Source organism: Jaculus jaculus, chromosome 13, assembly GCF_020740685.1.
Source record: "Jaculus jaculus isolate mJacJac1 chromosome 13, mJacJac1.mat.Y.cur, whole genome shotgun sequence".
Lineage (NCBI taxonomy): Eukaryota > Metazoa > Chordata > Mammalia > Rodentia > Dipodidae > Jaculus > Jaculus jaculus.
The window spans coordinates 26,796,546-26,814,963 of record NC_059114.1 but is presented as its reverse complement, the minus strand read 5'-3'; the positions used below and the strand labels follow the sequence as shown (position 1 = coordinate 26,814,963).

General features: G+C 49.9%; 1 protein-coding gene across 1 annotated transcript; it reads left to right on the top strand.

Annotated features, from left to right (window-relative positions):
• The first annotated feature begins 2,022 nt into the window (after positions 1-2,022).
• Positions 2,023-18,216, top strand: Hpd (4-hydroxyphenylpyruvate dioxygenase). Its single transcript, XM_004668472.3, has 14 exons — positions 2,023-2,093; positions 2,209-2,235; positions 2,833-2,895; positions 3,197-3,301; positions 3,932-3,974; positions 4,081-4,163; positions 6,347-6,436; positions 7,753-7,856; positions 8,233-8,310; positions 9,888-10,050; positions 10,158-10,229; positions 11,693-11,815; positions 16,592-16,708; positions 17,649-18,216. The coding sequence occupies exons 1-14, from the start codon at positions 2,091-2,093 to the stop codon at positions 17,757-17,759; spliced, it is 1,182 nt and encodes a 393-aa protein (XP_004668529.1). The 5' UTR covers positions 2,023-2,090; the 3' UTR covers positions 17,760-18,216.
• Positions 18,217-18,418: the final 202 nt, after the last annotated feature.

Below are 18,418 nucleotides of genomic sequence, written 5' to 3'. Positions count from 1 at the left end.
CCACCCTGAGACTACATAGTGAATTCCAGGTCAGCCTAGACCACAGTGAGAGCCTACCTTGAAAAAAAAAAAAAAAGAGTATAACCTAGTGATGGGGTGGGAGAGATAGCTTAGTAGTTAAGGCACTTGCCTACAAAGCCTAACACCTGGGTTTGACTCCCCAGTACCCATATTAACCAAGATTCACAAAGTGATGCATGCACCTTGAGTTCATTTGCAGCAGCTAGAGGCCCTGGTACACCCATTCTCTCTCTTAAAAAGAGTATAACCCAGTGAGAATATGACAAACTTGCAATATACTAATATATTAAAGTTCTCAATAAAAATGTTATTTTTATTTTTATTCTTTATATTTAATTTAATTTATTTATTTGAAAGAGAGAGATATAGAACAAAAAGTATGGGCACATCAGGGCCCCTAGCCACTGCAAACAAACTCCAGACACACGTGCTACCTTGTGCATCTAGCGTTATGTGGGTACTAGGGAATCAAACACATATCCTTTGGCTTGGCAGACAAGTGCCTTAACTGCTAAGCCATCTCTCCAGCCCTGTCTATTTAATTTTTTTTAAGCTTCTGGGAGACTGTGGAGATCACTCATCAGTAAAATGCTTCGATCCCAGGCATGGTAGGGCCTTCCTATAATCCAACATTGAGATGGTAGAAGAGTCCTCAGAGCTTCGGAATCAGTGGGCTCCAGGTTTACTGTCTCAAAGAAAAAGGCAGTGTGATTAAGGAAGACACCCAACATCAGCCTCAGACACACACATATGCATCCACATATGCACATGCAAAAAATGAAATTAGCCAGGCATGGTGGTGCATGCCTTTAATCCTAGCACTGGAGGCAGAGGCAGGAAGATTGCTGTGAGTTCAAGGCCACCCTGAGACTACATAGTGAATTCCAGTTCAGTCTGGGCTAGAGTGAGACCCTACCTTGAAAAAAAAAAAAAAAAAAAGATTCAATAAAAATAAAATAAAAGTTTCTGGGGGTCTGGTATAAAGCCAGAGCTGGGGTAGGGGGCAGCTCTCCTAGTGCCCTCAGCTAAACATCATTTTATTGCTTCATCTTCCTAGAAAGCAAGGCCCAAGGGCTGTGGGGAGGGGGTTGCCAGGAAGAGACCTGCAGCCTGTCAGCTCTACCTTCCCAGTGGTACTGGAGCCCAGAGCAAGGGCAAGGCCATATCCACACCCTCTCCATTACTCAGGCTCCTGCCTCTGTTTCTCTCAAATAAGTAAATAAATACAATATTAAGAAAAAAAATCAGAGAATGAATATTGGAGTTACCCTGTATATTCAAGCTGGCTTTGGCTTTTTAATTTTTTTTTTCTTTTTTAAGGGAGAGAGATAGAGAGAGAGGGAGGGAGACAGAGAGAGAATTGGCATGCAAGGGCCTCAGCCACTATAATCGAATTCCAGATGTGTGCAATATCTAGTGGGCATGTGTGACCTTGCACTTGCCTCACCTTTGTGTGTCTGGCTAATGTGGGATCTGTAGAGTAGAACATGGGCTTTAGGCTTCACAGGCAAGCAACTTAAACCAGTAAGCCATCTTACCAGCCCAGCCTTGGTTTAAAAAAAACAAACAAACTTTATTTGCTTCTTTGAGATACAGAGAGAATATGGGTGCACCGGTGCCTCCTGCCCCTGCAAATGAACTCCACAAACATGTATCACTTCGTGCATCTGACTTTACGTGGATACTAGGGAATTGAACCCAGGCCACCAGGCTTTTCAAGCAAGTGTCTGCAACCACTGAGCCATCTTCACAGCGCTGGCCTCAGCTTCTAAGCTTTGGATCTAGATGGCAGAGATCCCAGTCTCACTCAGGGTCCTGTAGAGAATGTGTCCTTGGCTTCTTGCCCTGCCAGCTAATGGGCCATGGCATGTCATTGCCTCTCAAGGGGCCTGGCAGCAGTGCTGACTCAGGTTCAGGCCTCGGAGCTCTCAGGGTTGGCTCAGCTCCCCACCCCCAGGAAGGCCAGGCCAGGGGCGGGCCCTAACCTTCCAGGGGGTAAATACTCTGGCCAGCGCTGCCCTGGCTTCTTGTCTCAGTCTTTCCAGCAGGAAATTTGACCAGGATCAACCATGGTATGTAAGGGTCAGACTGGGCCATGGTGGTCTCTCCCTGATTGCGCAACGTATGGTAAGACTTTCTGGAGTCCCTCATGTCACAGCCGCTCACTGTCCTTTCCTTTCCCCTTAGACAACTTACAGTGACAAAGGACCTAAGGTAAGCAGGAGGGGAAATGTAGGGGCCTTGGTCTAGAAGGGGACCAGGAGCTGGGGTGTCAACACAGAGCAGAAGAGGCGTCGTGAGAGTGCGGATGTGACGTCCACGCACATGTCCTCAGCTCATCCCCCAGATTGAGATGAAATCAATCTCACCTTCCAGAAAAACTGCCTCTTTCTAACTACCTTCAGGTCTCTTCAACCTGCTGGAAGTTCAAAGGCTACCTTAAATCTATGCTATTCCAACATGAAGTTATTCCCTTCCATGGCTCACAATTTTTTGTTTGTTTGTTTTTGGAGGTAGGGTCTCTCTCTGGACCAGGCTGACCTGGAATTCACTATGTAGTCTCAGGGTGGCCTTGAACTCATGGAGATGCTCTTACCTCTGCCTCCCGAGTGCTGGGATTAAAGGCGTGCACCACCATGCCCAGCCAGCTACTTCCCAAAGAAATCCGGTTCCTACAATGAGAAACATCTTGGGAGGCAAGGCCAGGCAGTTGTGGGGTTGAGGCTGGGGTAAGGGATGGGTTGGGGAATGCAGATTCACCTGGGCTTTTCTAGATCCACTTCAGGGGCTCACCAGTCTCCCCTCCCACAGCCCGAGAGAGGCCGGTTCCTCCATTTCCACTCCGTGACCTTCTGGGTTGGCAACGCCAAGCAGGTAGAAGGGGCTGAGGCTGGCGGGTTCAGAGGGCAGGCCAGAGGCCTTCTGGCCAGGACTGGGATTGGCTCTTTCAAGGGGAGGATCTGGGCCAGACTGGGATCAGCATTTTGGATTCCAGTTACACAGTCAGAGACACAGACCCCAGCAGGAAACCTTTTAAGTGGAAAGAGACTTTTTTACCCCCTAGGAAGATCTCTGCATGAGGGACAAGAGGATAGATGGGTTGAGGGCTCCTTTCTGGGAGCCCCCAGACTGGCCCCTTCTGCCTGCCTGAACTTCTTACCACTGTACCACCCAGGCTGCCTCCTTCTACTGCAACAAGATGGGGTTTGAACCGTTGGCCTATAAGGGCCTGGAGACAGGCTCCCGGGAGGTGGTCAGCCATGTTATCAAGCAAGGCAAGGTGAGTTCCTACCCTTGTGTCCTGGTGCTGAGGGCTGCAGCCAGCCCTTCACGTGGTGCCTCAGGACACATACCGGGTTGGTTCTAAGACACATCACTCCATTTCCACCCACCCATCCCCCAGACATTAACTTCTACTAGCTCTGTGGCCTTCTGAACCTGGCCCGGTGCCAAACCCACCTAAGTACCAGAAATTTAAGGTATCAGAGGAGGGCATTTAAGTGGTAAGTGGTACCCCGGTCCACTGAATTCCTTTTATTTATTTATTTATTTTATTTTTTGAGGTAGGGTTTCATTGTAGCCCAGGCTGACCTGGAATTCACTATGTAGTCTCAGGGTGGCTTTGAACTCCTGGCAATCCTCCTACCTCTGCCTCCTAGGATTAAAGGCATGCGCTACCACACCCAGCACGGGCTCCCTCTTGAGTCCTCCTCTGAGGACCCATGGTTGACCTCAGGACCAAGTGCATGGAGAAACTGGGGCAACCAGGAGGGAGGCTAAGGCAGAGATGGAGCTGGAAGGCGTGATCCAGGAGTTCTGCATTGTGAGGAATTGTGCCCCACCAGGGACATCTTGGTGTGGGCAGGGAAGGATGTGACCCCAAACCACATCCCCTCGCCCTCTATTTCAGATCGTGTTTGTCCTCTCCTCTGCACTTAATCCCTGGAACAAAGGTGAGAGCCAGGGGTGGTGGCATGGCTTTGCCAGTGAGGTCAGAGCATGGATGGGGAATTTCTCAGGCCATGAACTTAACTGCTTGCATCCCTCCGTTGGTGACAGAGATGGGTGATCACTTGGTAAAACATGGTGATGGGGTGAAGGACATAGCCTTCGAGGTGGAAGACTGTGAGCACATTGTGCAGGTGAGAACACAGGTGCCGCCGTGCCCAGCTTTACCCTCATTTTTAGCTTCAGCTTCTGTATCTACAAAACGGAGCCAGCCACTGCCCAGTGAGTACAACACAAGGCAGGGGCCACCCGGCCGTTTCTGTAGGCGGTGTAAACTCTAAGCAGTGAGGGGCTGGAGAGATGGCTCAGTGGTTAAGGTGCTTGCTCACAAAGCCTAAGGATCCAAGTTTGATTCCCCAATCCCCACAGAAAGCCAGATGCACAAAATGGTACATGCGTCTGGGGTTCATTTGCAGCAGCATCAGGCGTGGTGGTGCAGGTCTTTAATCCCAGCACTAGGAAGGCAGAGGTAGGAGGATCAGCATGAATTCGAGTCCAGCCTGAGACTATATAGTAAATTCCAGGTCAGCCTCAGCTAAGTGAGACTCTACCTTGAAAATTAAAAAACAAACAAACAACAACAAAAAAAAAAACATATACATACCAAAAGAAGAAAAGAAGGAGGAGAAGGAGAAGCAGCAGCAGCAGTTCAGCCAGGCATAGTGGGACACACCTGTAGTCCCAGAACTGAGGCTGAGATAGGAGGATTGCTTTGAGTTTAAGGCTAGCCTGGAACTACAGAGTGAGTTCCAAGCCAACCTGGGCTAGAGTAAGACCCTAGCTCAAAATCAACAACAAAATAAAGAATAATAAAAAAAGAGACAGTTTGGGGCTGGAGAGATTACTCAGTGGTTAAGGCACTTGCCTGCAAAGCCTAACAACCTGCATTCAAGTCCCCAGTACCCACGTAAAGCCAGATGCACAAAGTGATGCAAGCATCTGGAGTTCGTAGTGGCTGGAGGCCCTGGCACACCCATTCTCTCTGTTTCTCTTCTCTGTCTCTCTGCTTGCAAATAAACAACAACAACAAAAAATTTCTTTCAAAGAGTTTAGGGATGGAGAGATGGCTTAGCAGTTAAGGCGCTTGCCTGCTATAAGGTTCAGGAGTGACCAAGACCAAGGAGACCACTCTGAGCAAAGATGAAAGCTTTCATTTGGGGAAAAACATTAGCTGCCAGGACTGACGCTCAAGAGCTGAGCACAGCCAACCTGGGGTCGCAGACAGTGGGCTACATAGAGCTCTTCAGTTGGGGAAAGGCGAGGAAGGAAAAAGTTTAAAAAACTGGTTTATTGGTGGCGCATGCCTTTAATCCCAGCAGAGGCAGAGGTAGGAGGATCGCCGTGAGTGAGACCCTACCACGAAAAACCAAAAAAAAAAAAAAAGTTTCTTTAGGGGAGACCTAAGTTAGCCAGGGTGTGACACCGGAACAGTGACCAGGTGACTTACAAGATGAGGGGGCAGGAAATCATGACCTAGGCCATTAGACAAGGAAGGGATAATTCTTGAGGAATGTGGATGACCCACTTCCTGGTGTCTGTCACCATCCTGCTGTCTTTGGTGACTCCATTTTGGGAAGCCCATCTTGATCTAACATCTGCGAAGCCTAAGGACCCAAGTTCAATTCCCCAGTACCCATGTAGGCCAGATGCACAAGGTGGCGCATGCATCTGGCGTTGTTTGCAGTGGCTACAGACGCTGGTGTGTCCATTCTGTGACTGGCTGTTTCTCTCTCCCCCTCTTTCTCTCACTGTCTCTCTCTAATAAATAAAATGTTTTGAGAAAAAAAAAAAAAGAATGAAAAGAGAAAAGAGAGAGAGACAGTTCAGGGATGGGCCTCACTCAGGAGGATCGGGAATTCCAGGTTGTCCTCAGCTATGATGGAGGAGGGAATGAAGAAAAGGAGGAGGAGGAGAGGGAAAAGGAGAAAAGAAGGAAAGAGAAATAAACTGACGGTTAGAGTAAGTTCTACAGCGAGAATGCCCAGGTGGGATCTTACTAGCTGTGTGGCATCCTCCGTGCTTTTCTCCTCACATATAGACTGCGGAGTGGAGGTGACAGTACAACTTCGGCATCATGTCGCTATGAGGACCAAAGAAGTAAATTATCAGAAGCAGGACAGACACATAATACCTGTCTGCCTGTCATAACCCCTTCTGAGACTGGGCCTCAGTTTCTCTATGTGCCAAATGAGCGGGAGGCACAGCGTATGGGAGATTTAGGAGAAGCTAAGACCACAGAAAGTTCCAGCAGGAGCAGCAGGCCAGGGTCTGGGAGGCTCTAGCCCTCACCACTTTCTCTGCCCCACCTCCCCCACAGAAAGCACGGGAACGGGGTGCCAAGATTGTGCGGGAGCCTTGGGTAGAGCAAGACCGATTTGGGAAGGTGAAGTTTGCTGTGCTGCAGACGGTGAGTGAACGTTGCTCTCCCCTCCCCCCCTCTACCATCTTCCCATGTGCCTTGCAGCGCAGACTTCCCCTCATGCCGAGGCTGCTGGGAGCTACCGTCATGCTCCTTGGGCGAAGCGACAGCTTTGCACAGGGCCTTTACCAGAAGGGTGGGGCTTGGGGAAGCCATAGCCCACACTAGCTGGGTATCCTTGGGCAAACATTTTTCCCTCACAGTGGCTCTGTTGAAATGAGTTGAACCACCTGTGTAACATGGGCACACTACTGAACCTGTCTATGCCTCAGTTTCCTCAGCTACAGCCCCTCATAGGGCGGCTGTAAGGATCACGGGAGATCCTTGCTGGACAGCTCTCGGAGGGACAGGGCCTGATGTCCATTCTTCACAAGATGACCCACTCAGTAGCACCTATGTGACTGGGAGACTGAGACAATCTCTGGTCCTACCTCCTCAAAATGGAATTAATCTTTACAGTAATCTTAAAGATTGCTAAAAAGGGCTGGAGAGATGGCTTAGCGGTTAAGCGCTTGCCTGTGAAGCCTAAGGAACCCGGTTCGAGGCTCGGTTCCCCAGGTCCCACGTTAGCCAGATGCACAAGGGGGCGCACGCGTCTGGAGTTCGTTTGCAGAGGCTGGAAGCCCTGGCACACCCATTCTCTCTCTCTTCCTCTATCTGTCCTCAAATAAATAAATAAATAATTTTAAAAAAAAAAGAAATAAGATTGCTAAAAATGGGCCTAATGAAGAACTGTAATCCCAGCCACTGGGCAAGCAGAGACAAGAAGATCAGGAATTGAAAACCACACTGTCACTTAGTGAGTGTTAGGCTAGGCTGGGCTACCGGAGGCCCTGTCTCAGAAAAAGAAACAAAGGAACAAAAACTCATGATGAACAAAATAGCATCCCAGCTCTCACAGAGAGGGAGGCAGAGTTTGAGGCCACCCTGAGACTACTGTAAGTGAACTCCAGATCAGCCTGGACTAGAGCAAGACACCACCTTGAAAAAGAAAGAGAGAGAGAGAGAAAGAAAGAAAATAAACTGGAACTCAGGGCTGTGTTGGTATCATGAAAAGATCCTGAGCTGGGCATGATGGCACATGCCTTTAGTCCCAGCACTCGGCAGGCAGAGGTAGAAGGATTGCCGTAAATTTGAGGCCACCCTGAGACTACATAGTTAATTCTAGGACAGCCTGAGCCAGAGTGAGACCCTACCTCAAAAAACCAAGAAAGAAAAAAAAAAAAAAAGAAAGAAAAAGAAAAAACCATCCTGGCCTTGGTGGGGTGGGTGCGGGACTGAGCTTCATTACTTCCCACCCACAGTACGGGGACACCACACACACCCTGGTAGAGAAGATCAACTACACTGGCCGGTTCTTACCTGGATTTGAGGCCCCAATGCTCAAGGACCCACTCCTTTCAAAACTGTGAGTGTCTCTCTGTGCAGGAGTGGGGCAGAGTCATGTCCCCTGTGGCAGGACGGAACAAATGGGACCGTAGGGGGGCTGTTGGGGAGCTCACACAGGGGGCTTGAAGAGAGGGCCTTTGGGGTGACTCCAAGTAAGACTGCCTGGGTTCACTTCCCAGATCGGTCACTTTGGAGTGATTTCACCCTGGGCAGATTGCTCTGTTTCTCTATGCTTCCATTTCTTCATCTGCAAAACGGCAATAGCATGCGAATTAACAAGGTATCTGGCACACAGTAGGTGCTATGTAATCTGAGCTGCTATTACTGTTGAATGGTCTGTGGGAAAATAGAGAGTTTGGGGTCCCACCTCGCCCCCAACCCCTTCTCTTTTCCAGGCCCAACTGCAGCCTCGAGATCATCGATCACATTGTGGGCAACCAGCCTGACCAGGAGATGGAGTCTGCCTCTGAATGGTGAGGCTCTGGCCCGTACATGCTCTGGGGGTTCTCCCCAGTTCTTGCACTATAGTGGAAAATAGGCTGTGGTGCACGCCTTTAATCCCAGCACTCAGGAGGCAGAGGTAGGAGGATCTCCACGAGTTTGAGGCCACTCTGAGACTATAAAGTGAATTCCAGGTCAGCTAGGGATAGGGTGAAACCCTACCTCAGAAAACCAAAAAAGAGGGCTGGAGAGATGGCTTAGTGGTTAAGCACTTGCCTGTGAAGCCTAAGGACCCCAGTTCGAGGCTCAATTCCCCAGGACCCACGTTAGCCAGATGCACAAGGTGGCGCACGTATCTGGAGTTCGTTTGCAGTGGCTGGAGGCCCTGGTGCACCCATTCTCTCTCTCTCTCTCTCCCTCTCTGCCTCTTTCTCTCTCTGTCTGTTGCTCTCAAATAAATAAATAAAAATTACAAAAATATTTAAAACAAAAAAGAAAAAGAAGAGAAATAGGACACAAGGTAGTAGATTAACCTGAGGTTATGGACTCATTACTTCATCTTCATGTAGCTCAGTGGAATTAAGGGCAGAAGTGAGCCATAGGTACACCCACAGAGGAACTGTGGGGTGTCACAGTGTAGGGACACCTGGAGGAAGATTGTCCCTACCTACCTAAATCTGTTTATAGCAAGACCACTCCCTTGAGAACAAACCTAGTCCCATGAGAATCCAATTGCAAAAGAACTCTTTCTCATGAAAACTATACCCACTCTTTCAGGAACTGATAGCTTTCATGAGAACAAACCCACTGGCAATAGCAGACCCATATCCACTATAACATTACTCCATTCATAGAGCAAAGCTCTTGTGACCTGGTCACCTTGAGTAGGCCAGGCAGGCACTTTACCATTGAGGTACAGCCCCAACCTTTAAGAATCCCAACACACACACACACACACACACACACACACACACACACACTCAATCTCTGCAGTTTTTGTTTGTTTTTTCAAGGTAGGGTCTCACTCTAGTTCAGGCTGACCCAGAATTCACTGTGTAGTCTCAGGGTGACCTCACACTCATGGCAATCCTCCTACCCCTGCTTCCCAAGTGTTGGGATTAATACCATCTCTTAATACTATTACATTGGCACTTAAATATCAACATGAGTCTATGGGAGGCACATGGCATTGAACAAACAACAGCTTTGTCCAAAGTAGAAATGAGAACCCCTTTCTCAGAGCATTTGACCTTCTGTTGGAGCATTGCCATACTATTTATATTTTGTCATGAGACACTTTCCTTCCCCTGGAAGAAAACTGTCACATAAAATGCCTTTAATCCCAGCACTTGGGAGGCAGAGGTAGAAGGATCACCTTGAGTTCAAGGCCACCCTGTGACTATATAGTGAATTCCAGGTCAGCCTGAGCTATAGTGAAACCCTACCTCTAAAAAAAAAAAAAGAAAGAAAAAGAAAAACAAAAGGTGCTGATCTATAGTGTATGTGATGCCACTTGTCTTCCTTTAAAAGTCTGCTCAGGTGGAAATGGGTGGAGGGTATGAGTCCCAGGGAGACACTTGCATGGAATGTGCCCTCATCCACCCTGCAGGTACCTAAAAAACCTGCAGTTCCACCGTTTCTGGTCTGTGGATGACACCCAAGTACACACGGAATATAGCTCTCTACGCTCCATTGTGGTCGCCAACTACGAGGAGTCCATCAAGATGCCCATCAATGAGCCAGCACCAGGCAAGAAGAAGTCCCAGATCCAGGTGGGACAGAAGGGAGAAGGGAAGAGGTCTGAGGGCTCTTACAGAAGTAGAGGCAGCGGTGTGGGTGACAAGGACACATGGTCTCCTTTCTTGTTTCCCTCTCCTAGGAATATGTGGACTATAATGGGGGTGCTGGCGTCCAGCACATCGCTCTCAAGACCCAAGACATCATCACAACGGTTAGAACCCATTCCTGGCCATGAATCCCCTCTCCTTTAGCTCCTGGAATAGTCTCTGAGAAATGCAAAAGGAGGGGACATGGCAGTCATCTGGCACAGAAGGCTGACAGGGGCTCCCTTCCTGGTGTGAGATTCACACTCCCCACTGTGGATTCATTCAGTTTGCAGAACAATCTACTGTCAGAGAACTAAGGAAGCCTGGATTCTAGCTTTGCTAGTGTCCTGCGTGTGTCTGGGGACGCAGTGCTCTCTCTGAGCTTCAATTTGCCTCACACTGAAAATGAAAATATCAGACAACAAAACCAGTCATGTCCTTTTAGCCAAATTAATCATCCCATGTGTATGAATCCAGCCTTAAAAAAGGCTGAGTCCTATCTATGCCTTAAGGAATATCCAAATCAGTCCTGGTCCACCAAGGGTTTACTACGCGAACTTGGCAACTTTATTTATTCATTCACTTATTGTGCTAGGTGCTGTTTTACGTTCATGACCGGTGACCTTTTATCATTAACAAATGACAAATATCATTAACAACTGATTTCTGCTTTTATAAAGATCTGTGGAAGGAAAGCTAGGTAGAAAAAGAGGCAGCAAGGGTGAAGGACACTGCTCATCTACTAGAGTGATCAAAGAAGGCCAGATGGAGGAGACATAGAAGGAGAGAAGCCTATGGAGATGGGGAAAGTGCTCCAGGCAGGAGGGACAGGCAAGGAAAAATTCCTGAGGCAGGAGAATGTCTGGAAAGTTGCAGAAACAGTGAGGAAAATGGTGTGGCTATAGAACAAACACGGGAGATGGAAGACAGGGCCCGAAAGTGGGAGTGGAGGGCTAGAGAGATAGCTGAGCAGTTAAGGCACTTGCCCAAGAAGCCTAAGAACTCATGTTCAAATCGTTAGGTCCCATGTTAGCCAGATGCACAGTGGCATAAGTATGCAATGTCGCACATGCACACAAGGAGGTGCATGTGTCTGGAGTTCTTTCACAGCACCTGAAGGCTCTGGTGTGCCCATTCTCGCCCTCTCTCTGCCTCTTTTTCTCTCTTAAAAAATAAATAAAATAAAATAAAATAAAGTGGGAGCAGAGGCCAATGATAAGAACAGGGCACTGAGAGGAGCTTGAATTTGACCCTGAGATGTGGCGTCATGGTGAGATGAACAGGAGACACGCAGGCTTGTATTTTTATGAAATCATTCTGGCTGTTGTGCTGAGAATAGATAAATTTCACAAATGCCTGGGCTTCCTCAGCTCTGAAATGGACATCACAGGCAGAGCAGAGAAAAACAGACATGCGGTGGGGGCTCCATAAATGGTAGCAATTGCTGTTTGGGGCACATAGTGGGGCCCATGCTGTCAGCCAGGGGACCTTAGGCAGAGTCCCTCCCTCCTCCTGGCCCAACAACTCTGCCTGGCTAAAGGTTTGGGGATTACATAAAGGGGCTGACTTTAACCCTGCTCTGGCCCAGATCCGCCACCTACGAGAGCGAGGCATGGAGTTCTTGGCAGTTCCATCTACCTACTACAAGCTGCTTCGGGAGAATCTCAAGTCAGCCAAGATCCGGGTGAAGGAGAGCATCGATGTGCTGGAGGTGAGGATGCTCAGCCAGGGCAACACAATAAGTCTCATCAGGCCTCACATGGTCCAAATCTACTTTGCAGCAGTCATGAGGATGCCAAAGGAAAACCCGGGCCATGTCCCTGCCAGCAGGAGAGTTGAATTCTAGGTGGGAGTGAGGTGTCAGAGATAAATCACAAGACACAGTTGGTACCATACAGAAAGTTAAACCATGTCACTTGGGGGCTGCCTTACAAAGGGGTGGTCAGGGAAGTTCTGTCTGAGTTGGTGACTTTAGTTGAAATGTTTATGAGGGACCTAACCATGTATATGTGGTGGGGGGTGCTGGGAAAGAATATTTCTGGCAGAGAGAACAGTAAGCGCAGAGGTCCTAAGGCAGGAGACATCTCCAAGGGAGACAGGAACCATCTCCAAGTGTGGAAGATATAGAAAAATGATGATCATAGGTGGTCTGGGGAGATGGCTCATGGGGCTGGGGAGATGACTCAGGACTCAGCAGTTAAAGGCTCTTACTTGCAAAGCCTGCTGGCCTGGGTTCAATTCCTCAAGATCCATATAAAGTCAGATACAACAAGTGTCACATGCAAAAGACCCTGTGTACTCATACTCTCTCTCTCAAATAAACAAAGATATTTAAAAACAGATTATATTTCCCCAAAATGCAGCCTTCTTCTCGTTCAGCCCTAGGCAACACTAATTTTACATATTTGACCATGGAAATTTCACATAAGTATAGTTATACACTTGTATATTTGTCCATTGTAATTGGCTTTTTTCACATGACATGTTTTCAAGGTTCATCCATGGTTTCTTTTTGTTTGTTTATTTGTTTTCAAGGTAGGGTCTCGCTCTAGCCCACACTGACTTGGAATTCACTATGTGCTCTCAGGGTGGCCTCAAACTCATGGCGATCCTTCCACCTCTGCCTCCCCAGTGCTGGGATGAAAGGCGTGCACCACCACAGCCAGATCAGGGTTTTGTTGTTTGGTTTTTTTTCTGGTTTTTCAAGGTAGGGTTTCAGTTAGTCCAGGCTGATCTGGAATTTACTATGTAGTCTCAGGGTGACCTTGAACTCACGGTGATCTTCCTAACCTCTGCCTCCCGAGTTCAGGGTTTTTAATTAATTAATTAATTGTTGCTGTACTAGGATTCAAACCCAAGTCCTCATACAAGCTGGGCAAGTACTCTACCACTGAGATATATTCCCAAACTCCGTTTCTTTTTCTTTTTCTTTTTTTTTCAGGCTGACCTGGAATTCGCTTATGTAATCTCAGGGTGGTCTCAAACTCATTGCAACCCTTCTACCTTTTCCTCCCCAGTGCTAGAATCAAAGGTGTGTGCCACCACACCCAGCTCTCTTTTCCATTCAAATTTTTTTTTTTTTAATTTATTTGGAGTGAGAGAAAATGGGCATGCCAGGGCCTCCTGTCTCTGCAAATGAACTCCAGACACATGCACCACTTTCTGCATCTGGCTTTACATGGGTACTGGGGAATCAAACCTGGGTGTCAAGCTTTACAAGCAACTTTAACCACTGAGCCATTTCTTCATCTGTGCACTTTTTATTTTTGGTGTTTTTGAGGTAGGGTCTCTCTGTAGCCCAGGCTGTCCTAGAATCCACTCTGTAGTCTCAGGCTGGCCTCAAACTCACAGCAATCCTCCTGCCTTCAGCTTCCTGAGTGCTGGGATTAAATGTGTGTGCCACCATGCCCTTCCCATTGTGGGTTTTTGTTGTTGAAGTGGGGTCTCACTGTAGCTGACCCGGAACTCTGTAGTTCCATGTAAAGCCAGATGTACAGACTGGCCTCGAACTCGTAAGGATCCTCCTACCTCTATCTCCGAAGTGCTGGGATTAAAGGTGTGTGCCACTGTGCCCAGCGTATTTATTTGCAAGCAAAGAGACAGAGCACCAGGGCCTCTAGCCACTACAAAAGAATTCCATATGCACACACCACTTTGTTTTTATTTATTTATTTGACAGAGAAAGAGAAAGAGAGAGAGAGAGAGAGAGAGAGAATGGGCGTGCCAGGGCCTCCAGCCACTGCAAACAAACTCCAGACGCCTGCACCCCCTTGTGTTTCTGGGCAATCGAATCTGGGTCCTTTGGCTTTGCAGGCAAACACCTTAACCGCTAAGCCACCCCTCCAGCCCCACACACCTCTTTGGGCATGTGGCTTTACATGCCTAGTAGAGAACTTGAACCTAGGTCATTAGACATTGTAGGAAAGTGTCTTACCCACTGAGCCATCTATCCAGCCTCATACTATTTATTTATTTATTATTTTTTGAGGTAGGGTCTCATTCTAGCTCAGGCTGACTTGGAATTCACTATGTTGTCTCAGGATAGCCTAAAACTCATGGCAATCATACTACTTGTGCCTCATGAGTGCTAGGATTAAAGTTGTGTCCCACCATGCCCAGATGTATTGTTTATTTATTATTTTTATTTTTTATTGACAACTTCCATAATTGTAGACAATAACCCATGGTAATTCCCTCCTTCTCCCCACTTTCCCTTTGCAACTCCACTGTCCATCATATTACTTCCCCCTCTCAATCAGTCTTTTATTTTGATGTCATCACCTTTTCCTCCTATTATGATGGTCTTGTGTAGGTAGTGTCAGGCACTGTGAGGTCATGGATATCCAGGCCATTTTGTGTCTGGAGGAGCATGTTGTAAGGAGTCCTACTCTTCCTTTGGCTCTTACATTCTTTCTGCCACCTCTTCTGCAATGGACCCTGAGCCTTGGGAGGTGTGATAGAGATGTTTCCATGCTGAGCACTCCTCTGTCACTTCTTAGCACTATGGTGCCTTTTGAGTCATCCTAGAGGTCACTGCCATCTGAAAAGAGAAGCTTTTCTAACAAAAACTGAGAGTAGCATTAATATATGGGTATGAACATTAAGAGAAGTACTTACTGGGCAGTTTAGTGACCATAGTACATACAGTTAGCCAGACACCAGTAGACATTACACTCCTAGGGCTCATGACTACCCCTGTGGTAGGTTTTCAGTATCAGGGATGCATTCCCTCCCATGGAGCGGGCTTCTAGTCAAATTAGAGGGTGGTTTGTTTTCCCCATAACAGATATGGCACTATTGCACCAGGTGGCTCATTTGGCCTGATTGACCAAATTTAAGGCTTGCAGTGTCCACTGTTGAGTATCTCCACTGGTGATTTCTCTCTCTCCCATTGAACTGCATGCAGTGTAGCTTTGGCCATATTTTCTGATACAAGGGTCTTTCACTAAACCTAGAGCTCACCAATTTGTCTAGACTAACTAGCCAGCAAGCCCAGTACTTCCCCAGTACTGGGATTACAGACACTACCTCAGTGTCTGGCTTGAGGTGGGTGCTGGGGATTCAAACGAGTTCTCATTGCACTACAAGCAGTGGGCCCACTGAGACGGCCCCTTTTCCCCAAATACTTGATCCTTTTTGTCATGGAATAATATTCCATTATATAGATAAATCAGATTTTAACTTCTCATCTTCAATCGTTGGTGAATATGCGTTTTTATGGCTTTTTTTTTCTTTTTTTTTGAGTCTCATGTAGCCTAAGCCGGCCTCAAACTTGCTATATAATTGAGAATTACCTTGAATTTCTGATTCTCCTGACTCCACAGAGTACAGAATGACGGGTGTGCAACACCATGCTTTATTTTGTTTTGATGGGGATTGAACCCAGGATCTCGTGTACACTAGGCAAGCACTCAATCCACTGAACTACATGCCAGAACTTTTATTTACTTATTTATTTTTTAGCCTATTATGAATGCTTCCATGAACTTTGTTTGTTTTCCAGGCAGGGTCTCACTCCAGCTGGTTTTGTATGATCATACGTTCTCATTTCTCTTGTGTATCCAGTAGAATTCTGGGGGCATGGAAACCTTATGGTTTTAGTGTATTAATTTTTAGTTCTTTAAAATTTATTTATTTATTTGACAGGGAGAAAGGGAGAGAGAGAATGGGTGCACCAGGTGCCCCAGCCACTGCAAGCGAAATCCAGACATGGGCGCCACCTTGTGCATCTGCCTAATGTGGGTCCTGGGGAATTGAATCTGGGTCTTCAGGCTTTTCAGGCAAATGCCTTAACCACTAAGCCATCCCTCCAGCCCCGTTTTTAGTTTTTTGAGGTGGGGTCTCTCTCCAGCCCGGGCTGACACAGAACCCATTCTGTAGCTCCAGGCTGCCCTTGGACTCATGGCCATATCCTACCTCTGCCTCTCAAGTGCTGAGATTAAAGGTGTGCACAGTCCGGAAACCTTGTCTAACTTAAAAAATAATTACTTGCACATGTGTGTTCACAAGCGCACTAGGGCCTCTTGCCACTTGCAATAGTTTTACATCTGGCTTACGTGGGTGGCTTGGGAATTGAACTCGGGTCAGCTAACTTTGCAACCAAGCTTTAACTGCTGAGACATCTTCCCAGCCCCATATTTAACTTTTTGAGAAACTCCCAGGCTGGTTTCCAAGATGGCTGCAGCCTTTTATGTTCTCATCAGCCATGGAGGTTGAGTTCCAGTTTCGGCTGAGTGACAAGATACGGTTCCATGACTGTAGGAGGATGGTGAGGCAAGAGGATGCAGGGGGCTGCCACGGTGGGGGACACGGGGGAGTAACAGGACAATGTGGAGACATATTTGGAAGACTGGAAATGCTAGGGAAAGAAGTATTTTCTTGGCTTTGGGGGCACAGAGGACTTTGATCTTTATAAGGATTCCAACAGGTCTGGGCTGCAAGGGGTTGGCCTGCCTTCCCCTCACGGAGCCCACCGTCTCCCACGCAGGAGCTGAAAATCCTGGTGGATTACGACGAGAACGGCTACCTTCTGCAGATCTTCACCAAGCCCATGCAGGACCGGCCCACGCTCTTCCTGGAAGTCATCCAGCGCCACAACCACCAGGTTCGCGCGGCGGGCCCACCCCAGGGCTGCAGCCCGCACGGGGGGCTCTCCCCAGCTCCCCCGGGTCTCCCTCCCTCCCCAGGGCTGCAGCCCGCACGGTTGGCTCTCCCCAGCTCCCCCGGATCTTCCTCCCTCCCCAGGGCTGCAGCCCGCACGGGGGACTCTCCCCAGCTCCCCCGGGTCTCCCTCCCTCCCCAGGGCTGCAGCCCGCACGGTGGGCTCTCCCCAGCTCCCCGCGTCTCCCTCCCGCCCAGGGCTGCAGCCCGCACGGTGGGCTCTCCCCAGCTCCCCGCGTCTCCCTCCCGCCCAGGGCTGCAGCCCGCACGGGGGGCTCTCCCCAGCTCCCCCGGGTCTTCCTCCCGCCCAGGGCTGCAGCCCGCACGGTGGGCTCTCCCCAGCTCCCCCGGGTCTTCCTCCCTCCCCAGGGCTGCAGCCCGCACGGGGGGCTCTCCCCAGCTCCCCGGGTCTCCCTCCCTCCCCAGGGCTGCAGCCCGCACGGGGGGCTCTCCCCAGCTCCCCGGGTCTCCCTCCCTCTCCAGGGCTGCAGCCCGCACGGGGGGGCTCTCCCCAGCTCCCCGGGTCTCCCTCCCTCTCCAGGGCTGCAGCCCGCACGGGGGGCTCTCCCCAGCTCCCCGGGTCTCCCTCCCTCCCCAGGGCTGCAGCCCGCACGGGGGGCTCTCCCCAGCTCCCCGGGTCTCCCTCCCTCTCCAAGGCTGCAGCCCGCACGGGGGGCTCTCCCCAGCTCCCCGGGTCTCCCTCCCTCTCCAGGGCTGCAGCCCGCACGGGGGGCTCTCCCCAGCTCCCCGGGTCTCCCTCCCTCCCCAGGGCTGCAGCCCGCACGGGGGGCTCTCCCCAGCTCCCCCGGGTCTCCCTCCCTCTCCAAGGCTGCAGCCCGCACGGGGGGCTCTCCCCAGCTCCCCGGGTCTCTCTCCCGCCCCAGGGCTTCGGAGCCGGCAACTTCAACTCGCTCTTCAAGGCTTTCGAGGAGGAGCAGGCTCTGCGCGGCAACCTCACGGACATGGAGACCAACGGAGTGGTTTCCGGCATGTAGACCACGCCACCCCGAGCCGCGCCCCGCCCCCGCCCCGGGACCGTGAGCGCTCGTCCTTTGAGCCCCGCCCACCGACTCAGGGACCACCCCTGCCATGGGCTCTCCCCCGCCCCCCCCGTGAGCACGCCTCTGCTCGGTGCCGCCCGCTCCCGTGCAGCGACCCAGGTCCCCGACCGCGCCTGCGCTTTGCGGCCGCGGAGGAGCAGTGGCGGCACATCGTCACCAGGGGGCGACCAAGGCCGCGGGCGTCTGCGCGTCCGAGTGCTGTGCCAACTGTGCCACGCGAGCAGGTGCCGGGTACCTGAGCCTGCCTAAGAGGGGCGCGCTGGTCTGGGGAGTTTCCGGAGCCGAGGGGCCAGGGGCCTGTACTGTTAGAGGGAAAAAGGTAATATCCTTTCATAGAATGGTAAATGCCACTGAGACAATAAAGCAGGGGATGACATTGAGTGGCCAAGAATAACTGAGGGGAAATCATTTCGATCCGCAGAAAGTCCCTCTGGGGTTACATGTACAGCTGGGAGCCAGCCACGGCCCGGGATTTGTTCTGTAGTCCCAGGCTGGCCTCAAACTCACGACGGTGATTCTCCTACACTAAGCCCTCCCTCCAGACCTGCTCCCTCCCTCCCCCCCACTCCGAGGTAGGGTCTCGCTCTAGCTCA

Coding starts and splice junctions, on each gene's coding strand:
- Hpd (XM_004668472.3), top strand. Junction 6,437..7,752: donor AGTTTGCTGTGCTGCAGACG/GTGAGTGAACGT, acceptor TCCCACCCACAG/TACGGGGACACCACACACAC. Junction 7,857..8,232: donor GACCCACTCCTTTCAAAACT/GTGAGTGTCTCT, acceptor TCTCTTTTCCAG/GCCCAACTGCAGCCTCGAGA.